The sequence below is a fragment of the Mangifera indica genome, chromosome 11 (assembly GCF_011075055.1).
Source record: "Mangifera indica cultivar Alphonso chromosome 11, CATAS_Mindica_2.1, whole genome shotgun sequence".
NCBI lineage: Eukaryota > Viridiplantae > Streptophyta > Magnoliopsida > Sapindales > Anacardiaceae > Mangifera > Mangifera indica.
Window position 1 is genome coordinate 13,357,237 of NC_058147.1, and position 17,968 is coordinate 13,375,204.

The 17,968-nt window shown below is 29.0% G+C and overlaps 1 protein-coding gene across 1 annotated transcript; it reads left to right on the forward strand.

Moving 5' to 3' along the window:
• The first annotated feature begins 126 nt into the window (after positions 1-126).
• LOC123229986 (immune-associated nucleotide-binding protein 9-like) lies at positions 127-3,248 on the forward strand. Its single transcript, XM_044656065.1, has 5 exons — positions 127-375; positions 470-747; positions 1,607-1,771; positions 1,849-1,956; positions 2,952-3,248. Exons 1-5 carry the CDS (start codon positions 132-134, stop codon positions 3,159-3,161), a joined length of 1,005 nt encoding a protein of 334 aa, XP_044512000.1. The 5' UTR covers positions 127-131; the 3' UTR covers positions 3,162-3,248.
• The last annotated feature ends 14,720 nt before the right edge of the window (positions 3,249-17,968 follow it).

Genomic DNA, 17,968 nt, shown 5'->3' on the forward strand with positions numbered 1-17,968 from the left:
AGGAAGGTAGTTGGAATAGTGAATTTTGGTGGAAAGTTGGACTGCGGCTAGAAGAAAATCTTGGTTTATAGATTGATCGGAAGTGTTTTGATGTTTTTGAGTTGCAGGTGAAATAATTTATCCTTTACAGAATGAGTGGAAGTGCAGTAGATCGTATAATAGATGGTGATTGGGAGCTTCGTTCCCTATCCAGTGGAGAATGGACTGTGGTTTTAGTTGGGCGTACTGGCAATGGAAAAAGTGCCACCGGGAATAGCATTCTTGGAAGAAGGGCTTTTAAGTTTGGGGCTAGTTCATCTGGTGTTACTAGTACATGTGAGTTGCACAGAAGTGAACTGAAAGATGGCCAGATCATTAATGTTATTGATACTCCTGGTATGTTAACCTGGATTTGATTGTACAATTTACTACTTTCATCTTGCATTTGAAATTAATTCATCTAATAAACTAATGTCGTGAGTCGTTGCAGGACTATTTGTTTCTTCTGATGAATCTAAATTTATTGGGAAAGAAATTGTCAAATGTATTAAGCTGGCCAAGGATGGTATCCATGCTGTCATTGTAGTTTTCTCAGTGAAAACTCGTTTTTCACATGAAGAACTTTCTGCCTTACACAGCTTACAGACTTTGTTTGGAAGCAAAATTATAGACTACATGATTGTGGTCTTCACCGGTGGGGATGAACTTGAATATGATGGGAAAACATTAGAAGAATATTTGGGTCACGATTGTCCTGATCCTGTAAAGGTTTCTTTTTGAACTTAAGTCTGATTTATTAGCATGTTGTTTATTTCATAAAGGTCTATGTGTAAGAAATTTCTGATATACGCTAACATTAATTATGTTTTGATTTCATAAAACTGGGTAATTGAATAGTCTATTGTCAATTTATATATAGGTTTGAATGATCAATAAAAACATGTTCAATACACTTAAAAGTTATTGGTGTAAGTGAATGCTCTAGTGTGGGTCTTCGGTTATTGGATCTTTAATAAGAGGCTCCATGTAATCTCTTATAAATTCGCTAAATCTCCACTTTAAAACTTAATTTTGATATGTTTACCCATTCAAAGCTATCATAGGGAGGTTTTTGGAGTGAAAGCCCTATTATAACGTGTTTTCAAGTTTTAGGTGATTTCTTAAGATCTTTTTTAACTTGAAAAATATTTTAAACCAAGCTCTTCAATTGCACAAATAATTTGCTCAGATAGGTAAAAATTTTTTATAGCCCTTACCTGGCAATCAACAAAATGGCTTTATTTTTTGCTCATTTTTCTTATTCTCATTTATAGAATTAAAATTGGTTGTTATAAATACTGCAAAAAATACTCATGCTTGTTGATGCTCAGGGAAAGGTCAACCTGTGGCTACAAATTAAGGCTTTGCCTCTACAAGCAGTATGAAAGCTTTATCTAAAAGTATTATGCTTTACCTTGTAAAAAGTTATGAGCACATTTGATATTGTTTTTAAACTATTTTATTTGGTTGTCATATGTTTTCTATTCTGAACATCCTTAAGCTTTATGATTCTTTAAATGTTCACTAATTCTAAAAAATAGGGCTAATATATGCTTTTTTTTCACATTTATAATTAACATTGTTTCAGGATATTCTTGCTTTGTGTAAAAATCGGCGAATGCTTTTTGATAACAAGACTAAAGATGAAACCAAAAAAGCTAAGCAAGTTGGAGAGCTTCTTTCCCTTGTTAACAGGGTCATAGCTCAAAACGGTGGACAACCATACACAGATGATATATTTGTTGAATCGAAGGTGAGTTTGTTCACAATTTTTTCTACTCCTGCAGTTTGTAGTAAATATGTCCTGATACGTTTTCATTCGACAAACAGAAGGGGGCTTTGAGACTTCATGATCAGCAAGTGGAGGTTAATTCCCTAAAAGGATATTATGAATTAGAAAGATCATATGAAGACCAGCTCAATCAAATTGCTGAGATGGTAATCTTGTTGATCTCTTTTCCATGTTTGAATTTTAGCATGTGCATTTGTGCTCTGATATCCTAAATTGTATACTTGCAAACGAAGTAAAGCTACAATTGCGGCCTTTCCGAATGAAGCCCCTAGAAAGATTAAACTTCATATGCACCATTTGATTGACCAAAAATCTTTTATAAAGCCATGTTTGCACATTCTTAAATTTTTTTTGGATATTCTTTTACTTTTTGACTTTCAATGAATTAAGAAGTGGTAATAGTACCTTCTGTAGTTTTCTCATATTGAATTGCATCGTATGCCTAATCGTTATTGTCAAGCATTTTATTGTATTTACTATTTTATTGGTAGGAATTATGGTCTCTCATCATATGGGCATGATTAAAAGTTATGAGCAACCTTTATGAAAACTAAAGTAGACAAATTTAAATGGAATGACTTAAAACATTTTCTTCTGAGGATATTATTGCAATTTTAGCTTCAAGAATCTTCTTATTGGATTATAACAAATATCTTTGAGGTTGTAGTGAGTCTGAATCAATTTTTTTTTTTTAAAAGGAGGGCAAATTGTTTGTGCAAAAGTTTAGAATTTGTTGAAACATAATTTTTTTTATTGACGTCAGTCTGATACAGGCATTGCCTATATAAATGAGATCTTTTTTGGTGGGAAAATCATGGTTGTCATTAAAATTTATGCTGAAAACTGTGGATGTATTTGTTTGAGATGCCATGTATTTGTTCTCTGTAGTCCCCTGGTAAAGTATAATTGTAAATTTATGATTTATATTTCCAGAAATTTTATGGGTTGCTTTGCTCAAGCTCTGATATTCTAATATGATTAACAATGGCTGTAGGATTCCGGGGGTCCTCCAACGGTTTCAAAATTGGGAATTCTGTTTTCTTTCCCTGTTCATTTGCCCTTTTAGTTTATGTTTTTCATTTGTCGATAATATTGTTGTTATTCTGAGGTTTAATGGTCCTCGTTGGATGTTTTTACATAGAATGAGTCAAAGCTAAAGGATACAAATAGTAAGCTTGAGCAGCAATTGAAGGAGGAGATTGTTGCCCGCATGAAGGCAGAAGAGAAGGAACGAGAAGCTGAAATGAGGTCCAACGATGAAATTCGTAAGCTTAGAGAGAATCTTGAGAAAGCGCAGAAGGAAGCCAAGGTGCTTCGTAAGAAATCTGAATACCAGTGTTCTATTCTCTGATCAATCAACCAACCATATCGAATGACTATTTTGGTTTGACTTTGCTTAAAAAATATATTTTAATCCCCTAATTTTGAAACTATTTTTTGAACGCTAAATGATTATTTACTTACTTTTAGACGGGCAGTTCATGTCATCCATACGTATTCATATTATATCAATTCAAATTTTATATTAAAAGCTTTTAACTTTAATATGATTTAATTTAGAATTGTATTAAAAAATTTTAATTCTAATCTAACCTGTTAATAATCGAGTTGACCTGACCTAACTGAAATTGATCTGAAATTATTTATTATTTTTACTCTCTAAAGTATTTTTATCGTTTTAATTTCTTCACGAAATTACCTCAACTTACTATTAATAAAACACGCAATATAACATTTTATCTTATTAATAAATGGTTTAAAAATTTATATATTACGACTTTTAAAACAAGTCAATAATTTGATTAATTAAACTAAATTTTTACTACTTAATAATAAAATAAAACATTTAAATAAAAAAATAATATGAGTAATTATAATTTTATAAAAATACAACTACAAGTAATATGTAAATATTTAAAATTTTTAATATAAAGATATAATATGTAATTATAATTTGAATAAAACTTTTAAAATACATCTATAATCTTACTAACCAAATTAAACTTTTACTACTTAATAATAAAATAGATATTTAAATTATAATATGAGTAATTATAATTATGTAAAGATAGAATTATATACAATTTATAAAGATTTCAACTGTTATTAATATTGTTTTTCAAAATTTTTATTATTTGTCTCTAACAAATTCTATTAAAAGAATATTTTTTTAAAAAATATTCGAGTTAATTTATGTTGTGTCGGTTACTTTTGTGTGAATTTTAACAGTATCCAATTTAATTTTGAGTCATATTAGGCTGACCCGAAATAAATTGTGTCAAAAAATCAACCCTAACCTAATATTTTTCGTATCGTGTCATATGAGGTTAATAAATTGTGCTGAAAATTGACAGTTCTACTTATTTTCCCCTTCATTAGTGAGACTCAATAGCAGAAAAGGCATTTATGTTAGGCCAAAGGACCCAAGGTTTACTGAAATTATAAACTTTCATCAGTTAACTTTAAAAAATCTAAATACTCATCATTCTATTAAAATTTATTATTAGAGTTAACAGTAAAAATGTTATTTAGTTAAAAATATTAAAAAACTAAAAATTTATCACGTCCCCCCTCCCCGAAAGTTTAAAAATTTAATAAATTTGCTCCTGTCAAAGTTTAAAAAGTGATGATTTCTCCCCTATGACTTTTCTTTCTCTTATTCAGTGACAATCTCTATTTCGGTTGATAACTGATCTTCGTTAGAATCTTACTCTCTTGTCGATTTATCACCATCACCATTCTATTTGTTTAAACAAAGATAAATTCATCTTCATCCGAGGAGTAGACGACATGAATAATCTCCTTGTCACCGTCCTAGTAAGTTAAATTATTATTTTTATGTCTATATATTTTTAAAATATATTATTCTTAATATTTTGTAATATTATATTTATATTTTTAATTTATTGTGTTTAGTTCAATTAGCAAGGGATATAATTATCATATATTTAAAATAAGATAGGAGAATTTATTCATATATTTTAAAATTTTTAAAATATAATCTTTTTTAAATCCCATAACTTTTATATTTGTCAATTAAGTCTTATATTTTAAATCACTTTATTCGGTGAGGTGCTTTTGCACAGTGGATTGCTATCGTAGCATTAAATGAGAAAACTAGCATGAATTGTCAAAATAATATAATGTTTAGCCGCACTTTCTTAAAAAAAAAAAAAACAATTGTATTTGATATTTTATCAATTTCAATTATTTAATCTGCAGTTTTCTTTACCAATTCTAAAAAGATAAGATATTTTCTCCAAAAAAAAAAAAAGTTTCTAGGGGAATAATATAATTACTAAGTTCAATTAATAAATTATATGGATAAGGTTTGGCCTTAAAACCTTTTTCACCCCCTTGTTGGTGTAAATTGTCATTTTACTCCAATTTTTTATTTTTCGAACTCATTATATAACCTAAATTTGAAAAAGTAAAACCAACCCTTTAAATGTCAAAATTACATAAGAATCTATTTATTCTTTTTATTCATGCTCCCCCCTCTCTTTCTCTCTTTGGTATCAATGACTTTTTTAGGTAAATAATTCAAATCAAAATTTTATAAATATGACAAAAATTCGAATCTAAACTTTCTCTTTGAAAGTTTTAATACTTCATCGATTTTATTAACTATTGATATTTTTTCTAGTGTCAAAGGTGTAAAAATATATATTTAGAAAAAAAAAAAAACTATAATTTTTAAGCTTTTATGAATGTTAATAAATTTTAAGGGATTTTTGGAAATTAAAAAAATTGTTTTGAAAATTTTAAAATTTTAATGTACTTCTTGATAATTTAAAAAGAGAGTTACACTCTTAACAAACTAAACATAATAAAATAAATTAGAGATATAAATTGTTGAGGTATAATTAATTTTGAAGAAGTAAAGTCGTGATTGAGTGTTCAAAAAGATTTTAGGATTGATTGCGAGTTTTTAGACTTTTTAAACATAAATTATCATATTTAAAATGTTTAGAAATGATATGTGATAAAATTAATTTTTAATTTTTTAAAAATTATTATTTTGCTTTTAATTCATTATTTTTTAAATAGAGTTTAATTTTGAGTAAGAAAATATTATTTATATAATTTAGGATGGGAAAATATTTTTAGGCAAAATTATAGTGGGAAAATGTGATATACTTACTGTGAAATATCCTAACAAATTGGCTCTTCTTTTGTGGCAATGAAGCCCATGAAAGCGGCTATATAGAATTTGGTTTTATTTAATAATAATAATAATAAAATAAAAAAGAAAAGGGAAGTTAAAGAACTCACAAATTGTGAAGGCCTAATATTGGTTTGTTTAACTTTAATTCGTAATATTGTTAATAAATAATTAAAAATCTTTTAATTTCGTGTATTAAATTATTGATTTTCTCCAATAATTGTAGTATAATATTGACTCTATATTAATATATTCATATTTTACGTGAAAATAAATATATAATTACCCAAAAATGTGATTTTAAACCTAAATTAGATTGATTGATTTAATCGATCCAATGAAAATTTGATGGGCTTGATTTAGGGTTTGTCACTGCTTTGATGTCAACATGATATTTCAATTTTTTTAAATTATTGGAAACCATATCGCAATGCTCTATTTGGTCTCCAATTTATTTGGTTATATATTTCTCACTTTTTTATTTAATTTTAATTTGGGTCACAATTACTCTATATTTGTGTGTAAACTAAGTTGATGCCTTGATTTAATTGGTTGGTCCGGGTCAAGGCACTCTCCAGTTGAATACTTTGCTCAAAAGAGATGAAAGTAGTCATAAGGCTTGCGGAATTTATTGGGTATTTTAGTAATTTTATAGCATTTTTTCGCTTGAAAATAATAAATTCCATTCATAATATGCGTTAACATTAATTATAATTTAGAGCTTAAATTGATCAATAAATATAAACTCACTACAATTTATGTATGATATGAGTAAGGACATCAATACAAGTTTAAAGTTTATTAGACTTTTAATAGGAAAAATATAAGCAAAATTAGAATTTCTCATCCAAATGCAAAGTTATAAAACTTGATTATTTTACCAATTTCTATTTAAACACATCATGCTATAAAATACCATAATTTGAAAATTAGGAATATAGATAAACTTGTTTGTGTCATTTAGTTAGCGAAAATTAATTCAGAAAAGATTGATTATCAATAAGTTACGTTTATTTTTTTTATAGAACCGTTATGCAGAGTGAGGTGTCAAGGAGTTACGTGTTTTTTTTATTTACTGGAGAAGTGGACCTGTCTTTCTTTTATTAAAAATAAAATTGGTTAATCAGACTCTCCTATAAAAAACTCAATAACCAATTATCAACTCACACTTACAACCCAAATTTAACAATTGCAATATAAAGTGTATTAGTCTGCTTTTAAATGATGACATCAGACTCATAAAATAAACTCTTTCTAATCTACACATTCGCCTAATTTTATTAAATGATAAAAATTTAGTCAATATATGTATACATTATTCCAACATTCTCCCACTTGGATAATATTGATTAAAGGTTTATATATATCTTTGATAACACTGATTAAAATTTTATATTTATATGTATATATATTAAGAAAATAATCCCTTAAAAAAATTCAAGTAAATGGCATTTAATTATTCTAAAATGGCCATTAATTTGCAAAAATACAACATAGTGCAGAAATAACACTTCAATCTAAAACAGTTTTGCCAATATAATTGTCAATAATGAATTAAAACAATCTTTGTGTTTCAAAAATAACACAAGATATCTATAATTATAATTATATCACATGGACCTTTAATTATGACAAGAATAACATCCAAATGTGATTATATAAATATATACTATTACCTGTTAATCCTCTTTATAATTTTTCTTTAATCATTATGTTTCAAAGGAAATAAGAGAAACCTCATAACTCTAAATGAAGTCAACAACTTCCAACAAAATTTGCACATTTTACTAATAATATCGAGATGTACAAACAAATGTTCATACAATTGTCATACTTAAGATTATCCTTATTCTTGAGATACATGTTGTATATAACAATATGTACAAATATATGCGTATATATTTAATGTATTTATATCAATCAATGGACATCATACAAGAAATATGTATGAATGTTTAATCACAATAAACTTTATTAAGACAACAAAAAATACAGTAATGACTCCTCCCACTACTCTAGGTATCAAAAGATTCCAAAACACTCATATTCTCTACATGTTTAAAAACAATAAGTCTTAGTCCTTTGATTAGGGGATCTATCAACATAGAGTCTGTACTGATGTATTTTACAACAATGTCACATTTCTTGACTAAATCCCTGACTGTCAAATACTTTATTTCCATATATTTTGATTTACTATTAATTTTTTTATTCTTATAAACGAATACAATTTCATTATTATCACAGTAAATCATCAAAGGCCTAGACATAAAATTAACCACCTGATGCTCAATAATAAAATTCTTCAACCACATTGTTTGTATGACTGCTTTATAGACAGAATACTAAAATGTTATTTTACTTAAATATTCTTGAAAGATTATTGGTTAAAAAATTAGTATTGTACATAATTAAACTAATATGTTTCACATTAAAAATATGTTTTGTATATTTTTAAAAATATTTTTCATTTTAATAATATATTATAATTTTTTACATTGTCAAATTCTCACATTAATTCATTAAAATATATTTTCAAGTTGTTATCATATTGCTAGAGGTGGTAGGTGGCCTAGACCCCCTTTTTAGCTTGGCTCAAAAATAACATGACCCACTACTATAATATGCTAGGCATATGGACTAGTTGAATCATGTTTGGGGCTTGAAAACTAGACCTATGGGCTAACCCACAATGGTCTGCTATTGTAGAAGGCCAAAAAAAAAATTTTTAAATAATTGTTTGGATGCAAACGATAGGGAGCCATTTTGCACACCAACGTCTATTGAGGGTAGTAGTCATTGGGTGGATAACCTAAAGACCATTGGCTCTTTTATTTTATTTTATTTTTTATTTATTTTTCGTTTCCTATATATACTACCTAATACCCATCCTAAATTCACAATATCATGTTACAATCCATCATGTAACACCTACATATATGTTCAATGGTAAAATAGTATTTTCCTATATAAGTTTGACTTTGGTTGATTATGGCTTAGGATTGGATTAAAATTAAATAAGAAATACTTAATTTCAACCCTTGTACGGTTGTACATGTCATTATGTATGCTATACATGGCCTTCCACGTCAAGACATTGGACAAGATGTAAGCAAATTTTAAACAAAATGCATGTTTATACATGAGGATGTGCATCCATGCATACTATTATAGAATTTGTGTTTAATAAGGCATGTTTGTGCATTTTTGGAAGTTTATCCCATAATATTTGTGAGTGTTTCTATCTAGTGTATAAGCGTGCTAGAAAGAAGAGATTTGATACTCTTATTTTTTATGACAAGCATAACTTTCTAGTGAAGTTAAGCAAATGAAAATAGTAGAGAGAATAAGGTTGTTTGATAACAAATCTTCAATCACTTCGACAATCAAGTAAGTAGGAACTTTTAATGTTTTGTTATTGTGATCTATAGTTCGTGTATGAAAGAATATCTCATGGTGATGATCTGGATGTTTGATGAGTGTAATTGGTAAATAGATGTGATAAATAGGGTTATGAAAATTATATTATGTTTGGTGTTGTTCATTCTTGATTTAATGGTAATAAAGGATAACTAAACCAGGTATGTTAAGGTTTGATTTTCGGTTATATTATGATTGTTGAGTTAAGGTATTAATTACATGATGCGTTTATATGATTAAAAATGGTTTATGATGGTTAAAATATGTTATAGGGAATCTTATATGTTTTGTTCTAGGCCAAACAACTATTTCCCACCCAAGGTTTGATGTTTTCTCAAATATCCACTCTTTAACTATGGAAACACCAAACACTCACCCATGAGCAGTTAAAATTAACGGTGGTGAGGGTAAAATCATCATTTTCTTTATAATATTAAAAAATAAACTAAAATATAAGCTATTTTTGCCCCCTAAACTTTGAAAACTAAAATTTTCCCCCAGCCTAAGTTTTAAAAAATGACAGTTTCACCCTAGGGTTTCGTTTTGAAATCTCCGATGACATCTCCGACTCCATTGCCAATGGCCTCTCCCTCCCGAAGCATCCTCTCCTTCCGGCGATCTCTTTCCTCATATTTAGAGGTCTGATCGACGTCAGAGACGCCTTGGGAGATGAAGACGACGGCTTCGTCTTCCCTGACGACGGCTTCGTCTTCCCTGATGAAGTTCTTCGTCTCCCAAGGCATCTCCGACATCGATCGGGCCTCCAAATGGGAGGAAAGAGATCATCGAAAGAAGAGGATTCTTCGGGAGGGAGAGGCCGTCAGCAATGTCACCGAAGATTTTAAAACGAAACCCTAAGATGAAACTATCATTTTTTAAAACTTAGGTTGGGGGAAAATTTTAGTTTTTAAAGTTTAAGGGGGCAAAAAGAGATAAAATTTTTCGGCATTAGGGTTTTGTTAAATTTAACCGGCCATGGGTGGGTGTTTGGTGTTTCCATAGTTAAAGAGTGGATATTTGAGAAAACATCAAACCTTGGGTGGGAAATAGTCGTTTGGCCTTTAATCTAATCTTGTAATGTATGTACACATTATGAGCATTAATTTTACACACTTAGGACACTAGTAATGTGTTATTTTAATTGTTAAATCAATATAAAGGTATTAAGATTAAAACCATATATGAAATGAACCTAGAATACATTTTCCATACGTCATGTATGGTCATACTTCAGTTGTGCACAACTATGACATGCTTGGAAATCATGTTTCTATACACCATGTATGCCCGTGCACATGATCGTGTATGCCCAAACATGGTTTATAATATTTTTCCAGTGTTTGATGATTGGATGTACGGAGGTCACACACACCTATTTGCATCCCTTTAGTTAGAACATAGTGTATGCCTATGTATCCAAATGCATGCTTGTACATGATCAAATCACCAATTTACCCCTAGGTTTCGTGTATGATCGTGAAGGAGAAGATTAATCATTCATAAAGGAGGATGTACACCTGCATATTTGATTGTGTACACCTATAAGCTTGTGGTCGTACATAATAGAAACAGAAGGTTAAAAATGTTAAGGGTGAAGTGAAGTTTATGAATCCTTAAAACATAGAAAGTTTATAGTTATAGTATCTTGTCTCAAGGTCAAATTTATAAAAGATAAAGTATTAGACTAAGGTGAAAGTTGCTCCGAGCTTAAAGTTAGGTAGCTTGAGATTGCATGTATGCATACTATGACCATACCTTTGTTGGTTGACCATGGAACTAGTTCACTCATGAGTCGATATGAGTCATTAGGGTCATTATTGGGAGACACCTATGAGATACTCTTTATATTGCTAGTAGAAGAGCACTACTCGTAGTAGGATATAATGGTTTATAATAGGACTTGATCACCAGAAGTAGGATATGGTAAGCCATAGTAGGAACGAGTTGTTGACATAGCCTAATAGTGGTGTAAAAAGTATATTGTACCATAAGTTTACTAACATGGTCAAAGTGTCTAATCCCTGTATTGACTTAGTTAAATCAACATGTCAATTATAGTTCAGTTATACTATTACAATTAAGGTTAAGCTTTCACTTATGTTACTTTGAATTAGCAAGTCATTACAGTTAGGACCCAAAAGGATTGTATGTGATGTCATGAGATATCAAGATTACTTAGGCAAATTTAGGGAACCAAAGTAGATCTCAAGTTACTGTTAAGTATGAAAATGTTCACATTATCAATAGCTAGAGTACATAGAGTACTCTTGATGGCCACGCTATAGTGAACCTAATCGAGGTGAAAAATAAAAATTATGAAAATATTTAGATAATATTCTTATTTACTAAGTGATTATCGCTCACATTCTTATTTTTATGATTTTGCAAGTGACAAGTAACAGTGACGATTGTAGTGCTAAGAGGCCAGATGCTATGAGTTGTTATGAGGGGTCAAGTAATCAATTATATTTTTTATTTTATGTATTTGGACTTTTAGAGACGTGATGTTATGATGCTTTTTGAGTTTGAGAGAGTTATATTTTATGTTATGGATGATAGTTTTATTGTTACTTAATAGCTCTTGACTTCTTCCACATACTTATTTAATGAAGGGTGTTTAGTTTTTATTATTTTATGTGTAGGTTATTGTATAGATTCAAGTGAATATGTATGCTTAAATAACTAATTTAAGTAATACTTCCTTCTGAAAGGCAGTATTTCTAAAGAGGGTGTTACAAGTTGGTATCAGAGTATGATTTTGATATCCAAAAAATGTCTTAGGTAGAGTATAATTAGAAAAGGCTCAGTAAGCTCCTCATGCTATGTTGACTGCACCTACAATTGATCATTATAAGTTAAAGTTTTAGTTTATAAATTGTCTACTTTATGAGAAATGTTAATAACTGATGTGAGTTTTAAAGATTCATAATGAGGAGGTGCAAATGCTTAAATGGAAATAGTCAAAGGGACTAATATGAGGCTTAGGATTTAGGGGCAACTCTCATAACCTCTCATTCTAGACTCAATGTTGTAGATGTGAGGAACTTGATCCATGAACTGCTTAGGGAGCAATAATAATAAGGAGGTGCTCCAACTTAAGCTAATGAGTCAATGCAAACCCTATTGACATAGGTGTCAAATAAAGGGATAACAGGAAAAACCCTGATTGTAGAAAGAACCCAACTACACCCAATTTATGACTACCAAGGATGCATCAGTCGTACAAATTTACAAATACCAAGGATCACATAATTGTTAAGGAGTGGCTCAAGATTACTGAGAGCACTTTGTCTCTATTTGAGATGATGGATATGAAGAAGATATATTTGGTTTGTTTAGTTTAAAATTACTTAATTTATAATACCTAACCCTTCGAAGTTTAGCTAATACTCAAACTCATGCCACTTTTAAGTTTAGCTGGCATGTCTCTATGCCACTTTGAACCTTTGAGTTTTATTTTTAACCCTGTCCAGGAATGCTTTAGCCATTGATAAGCTCCAAGCAAGGGTAATTTAGTCAATTTGTGTAAATATTAAATTTTAATTCAATAAGGTTTGACTTTGAGGGTAATTTTTATGATTTTTGCAAAAGACAAAAGTGCCACATATTCATCCTTCCATGAAATTTCTTAATCTCGAAGAAGTAATTTCAAGTAAGAAAGAGTATCCTATCTTTTTCTATTTATAGCTTTAATTTCTGAGTCTCTGTCACAGACTCTTCACTTCATCTTCTCCTTGTTCCTCTTCTCAAGTAAGTAATCAGCAGATCAATATCTTTTATTGTATTTATTTATTTTTCAAAATGATTTAATCTTAAATGACTTTCTTTGATAATAGTGTTTTGATGCTTTTTGGGTTACAAAATGGGCGGAGGTTCAGTAGATCGTACAATGGCCAGTGGAGAGCGGACTGTGGTTTTAGTTGGGCGTACTGGCAATGAAAATAAAAATTTATTATTATTTTTAGTTAAAATTAATATAAATTAGTTATATAAAAAATCAGTTTATAAAAAAATTTTTAGGGCAAACTGTTATTTAGTTTAAATGTATTTTGTCTTTTCAACAATTTTATAAAAGAATTTAACAAAATTTTTAAACAAATTTAACAGGTTGGTGTGAAAATTATTTTTCCAAACTAAACCAATGGGAATTTGTCATTACATCATACCTTGCATGAGAAATAAATTATACGTTTATAAATTACCAATAGAAGCTTTAATCATCCTCAATCTCAAAAGTTGAACTAGAATGGTTTTTTTTTTAAACAAAGTTTGATTTGGGTGAAAAAAAATATTATTTATGCAATCTAAGGTGGAAATGGTTTCTAGACCAAAGCTTGGGTAGGAAAATATGATTTACTTATTGAGAAATATCCTAACAAATTGGGTTTTCAAGCTTCTTTCGTGGCAACAAAGCCCATGAAAGAAGACTACATAGAAAATGGTTTTCTCTAAATAATAACAATAATAAGAAAAGGAAACTTAAAAGAACTCACAAATTGTAAAGGCGTAATATTGGTCTGTTTAACTTTAATTTGTAATGCTTTTAACAAAAAAATAAAAATCATTTAATTTAGAATATAAAATGATTGATTTTCTCCTATAATTGTAATATAATATTGATCAATACTAATATATTCATACTTTACATTAAAATAAATATATGTTTAGTCATAACTTGAATCGAATTGATCAATTCAATCAATCCGATCGAAATTCAATGGGCTTGATTTAGGATTTGTCATTGGACTTCTTTTATGTCAATATGATTTTTCAATTCCTTTTGTAAATTTGTCATAGTCCATAGTGCTTTTTATTGGGTATTTTGATTTGAGTGATATTTTTATTCGACATTTTGATTTGAGTGATGGAGTCCTAACAATCACAAATGAATGGATTATACTACTATACCACAAATCCATTTAATTATATATATATATACAAAAAATTGGTTGATGTCTTCATCTAATTGGTTAGATTAGATCAAAACCTGTTTTGGACCTGAAAACATCACAGAAAAGAAAAGAAAAAAGTCATAAGGGTTATGGAATTTATTGGGTATTTTGGTAATTTCATACATATTTTACTTGAAATAATAATCACACAATTAACAATGATATGATTTTTTAGACGTTTTTATCTTGTTATAGATAGTAATCTAAGTAAATGACATCAGTGTCAACTTCAAAGTTGCCTTTGATGGGTAAAGGTCTGATAATCTACTATATGTGATTTTATTTTAAGAGAAATTATAATAATTGGCCAAAATTAAGGAGGTCTTTGTAAAATTGCCCAAAACAATAAGGTTTAAGCAAAATTGCCCTATTTTTGTGAAATGACCAAACTACCCTTATATATAAACAAAGAAAATTTCCTTATTTCCCACGATAATCTTCCACGGTTTCACTATGCTAATTCAAAGAAATTTTTTGCTCCACGGTCATCCCACAGTCGAAGAGATTTTTAGCAATTTTCATGTTTTTCGATGATCCAAAATAGCAGAGAAGATTAGTATATCTTCCCTAATTTTGTTTGAATCAAGTTATTATTCATATTATTGAGATTTGAGTGAGATTTTGTGGTTTGAAACTCTAGGGTTTCGATTTTGAACAATATTTAAAATGTTTTGATTTTTGGTTGTTTTCGTTGAATTTGTTGAGGGTTTTTGTGTTATAGCCTATATAGATTTGATTTGTATTGAAATTGGAGGTCGAAACGACAAATTTTTGGCCTAAAAATGCGTTCAAAGTGATCAACAGTCCGACCATGGGAACAGTGTATCCCATGGTTGTGTCATGTGACAGTAGGCTAATGTCGTGAATACCGTGGGTTAGGGGGAAAATTTACTTTTTTGAAACTGCAAGGGCGCTAATAGATTAGAAAATTACTCAGGGGGCAAGGGATAAATATTGGACCTGTTTGTAGTAGAAATTTTCTCTGGGGGTAAATTGATATTTTTTATATCTAGGGTTTCTCGACGTATAGTTTTCGAATTTTATATCCATTTTTTTTGTTTTAAGGTTTTTCAATATGTAGTTGTCGAATTTGAAATTCAGTTTTTCGATTTATGTACTTTTTTGGCACATTTTATGATGTAATGACGTAATTTTAGCTTAATATTTCAATTTTTTTTGTTTATAGGATATATCAATTCGTACTTTTAAATTTCAGTTTCGTTTTTTCAAATTTTATAGTTTTATGATATATCGCCTCGTATTTTCCAGATTTTTGAACGATTTTTTGATTAGTGACATTTTTATGTATTTCAACTGATAGAGTTGAAATTTCAATTCTTTTTTTTCGATTTTCACTGTTTTAAGATAAATCCACTCTTTTTTCAGATTTTCTAACAATTTTTCGATTGTTCACATTTTATAGCATTTCAACGTATAGAATTCAAATTTCAGTTTCGTTTTTTCAAATTTCGTTGTTTTATGATATATCGACTCGTATTTTTCAGATTTTCAAACAATTTTTTGATTTTTTGACATTCTAGGGTATTTCAACATTTAGAATTTGAATTTCAGTTACGTTTTTTGGAATTTCACTATTTTAAGATATATTGACTCGTATTTTGAAGATTTCTGAATGATTTTTCGATTATTGACATTTTAAGGTATTTCAAAGTATAGAATTTAAATTTCAGTTTCATTTTTTCGATTTTCATCCTTTCAGGATATATTGATTTATATTTTCAGATTTTCGATCGATTTTGCGATTGTTAACATTCTGGGGTATTTCAACGTATAGAATTCGAATTTCATTTCCATTTCTTTTAAATTTGCCATTTTAGGATATATCAACTCGTATTTTCCAGATTTTCAAACGATTTTTTAATTGTTAACATTCTAGGGTATTTCAACGTTTAGAATTTGAATTATAATTGAGGTATATCAATTATAATTAGTATATAAATATTCATATATATTGTTCATTGAGATTTTCAAAATTACAATTTTGCAGTTTGTCGAGGAGGCACGCATGGTGGACTTGACCATGATTCAGGATTCTCCACCCAAACCTCCTCCCGCATACATGGAGAATGTAACATTAATCGATTAATGCATAATTGCTACGTAGGATGAAATATTAAATTAATAGTTGTATGTACTTGTAGCTGATTCATACAACACATGGTCGGATCATCTAGAAGGGTCTACTCGTTCGCACCCCGTATACAAATCCAATCAAAGGGAGGGCAAAACAACAACTCAGGACCATTCCATCCTTTGCCTCAGAGCGTGAGGAATCTTTCCTCATGTGGTACACTAGAACTGCGACTTTCGACTCGCATGATGTTTACTTCATTAGGTCGAAGTCGAAGGACAGTTTTTGGTGGCTTGTGGTAGAGTTGCGCAAGTGGCTGACCGACGATGTAAGTTGTCTATACTATATAATTTGATTAAAAGTTTGATATATTCGTCAATAACTAACACATTTGAAGTTATTCATACCATTTTAGCATGTGGATTCCTTTTTAGCTATATTACGTTGGCATCAGGACAATCACTGTTCGACTGTTTCACAGCGTTGGACGGCTGTCCACACATCCTTCATGATATTATGAAATATCAAAATACCCCCATGTTTTTCTTAACATTTCATTTAACCCCCTATAATTATCTAAACTTTCATTTAACACCATTTTATGTTTTCTTGTATCAAAAAACATCTATCTATTCTTAACCTATTATTTAAATCTTTCATGTATTATGTAATTTCAAAATACCCCCATATTTTTTAAATATGTTTTTACCCCCTACAATTACCTAACATTATATTTACCACCCTTGTATGTTGTCTTATATCAAAATACATCTATCTATTCCTAAAATTTCATTTATAATGCTCTTACAATGTTTAATATCAAAATACCCCATATTTTTATAATATTTTTTTGACCCCCCATAATTATCTAACACTTTATTTAACACCCTTGTATGTTCTCTTGTATTAAAATATACCTATCTATTCTTAACATGTTATTTAAATCCTTTATATATTGTATAATATCAAAATACCCCCCATATTTATCTAACATTACATTTAACCCCTATATTATTATCTAATATTCAAGCACCCCCTTTATATGACATATAAACCAGATTTAACAGATAAAATTAAAATTAAGTTTTTAGGTTAAAATTCATATAAATACATTTTTTTCACGAATAGCTTTTTTTTTAATCGAATTCAGAAATATAAACTTCTATCATCCAAACGAACTTATACTAATTGATATTTAGTAAAAATGAGAGTGAGAGTGGGTGTTTGAGTGAAATAAGAAGTGTGTGTAATAAGAATGAGTAAGAGAGTTTATATAAATGTGGTGAAAGGTGATTTTGGTATTTTAAAAAAAGTTTAGGGCATTTTTGCTTAGGAAAAAAATTTGGGCATTTTTACTTAAGAATAGTGAAATTGGGCATTTTTGCTTAATGGAGGGGTAATTTGGTCATGTATTATAATTTCCTTTATTTTAAATATTAATATCATTTTATTTAAATATTATTATAAATGTGTATTTGGTTTGAATAATATTTTATTACAAAAAATAAAAAATTACCATAAAAATAAAT

Bases quoted from the DNA above. Each gene is read 5' to 3' on its own strand.
- LOC123229986 (XM_044656065.1), top strand. From the start codon at position 132: ATGAGTGGAAGTGCAGTAGATCGTATAATAGATGGTGATTGGGAGCTT. The intron at 748-1,606 runs GTTTCTTTTTGA...ACATTGTTTCAG, and splicing joins ATTGTCCTGATCCTGTAAAG to GATATTCTTGCTTTGTGTAA. The intron at 1,957-2,951 runs GTAATCTTGTTG...GTTTTTACATAG, and splicing joins TCAATCAAATTGCTGAGATG to AATGAGTCAAAGCTAAAGGA.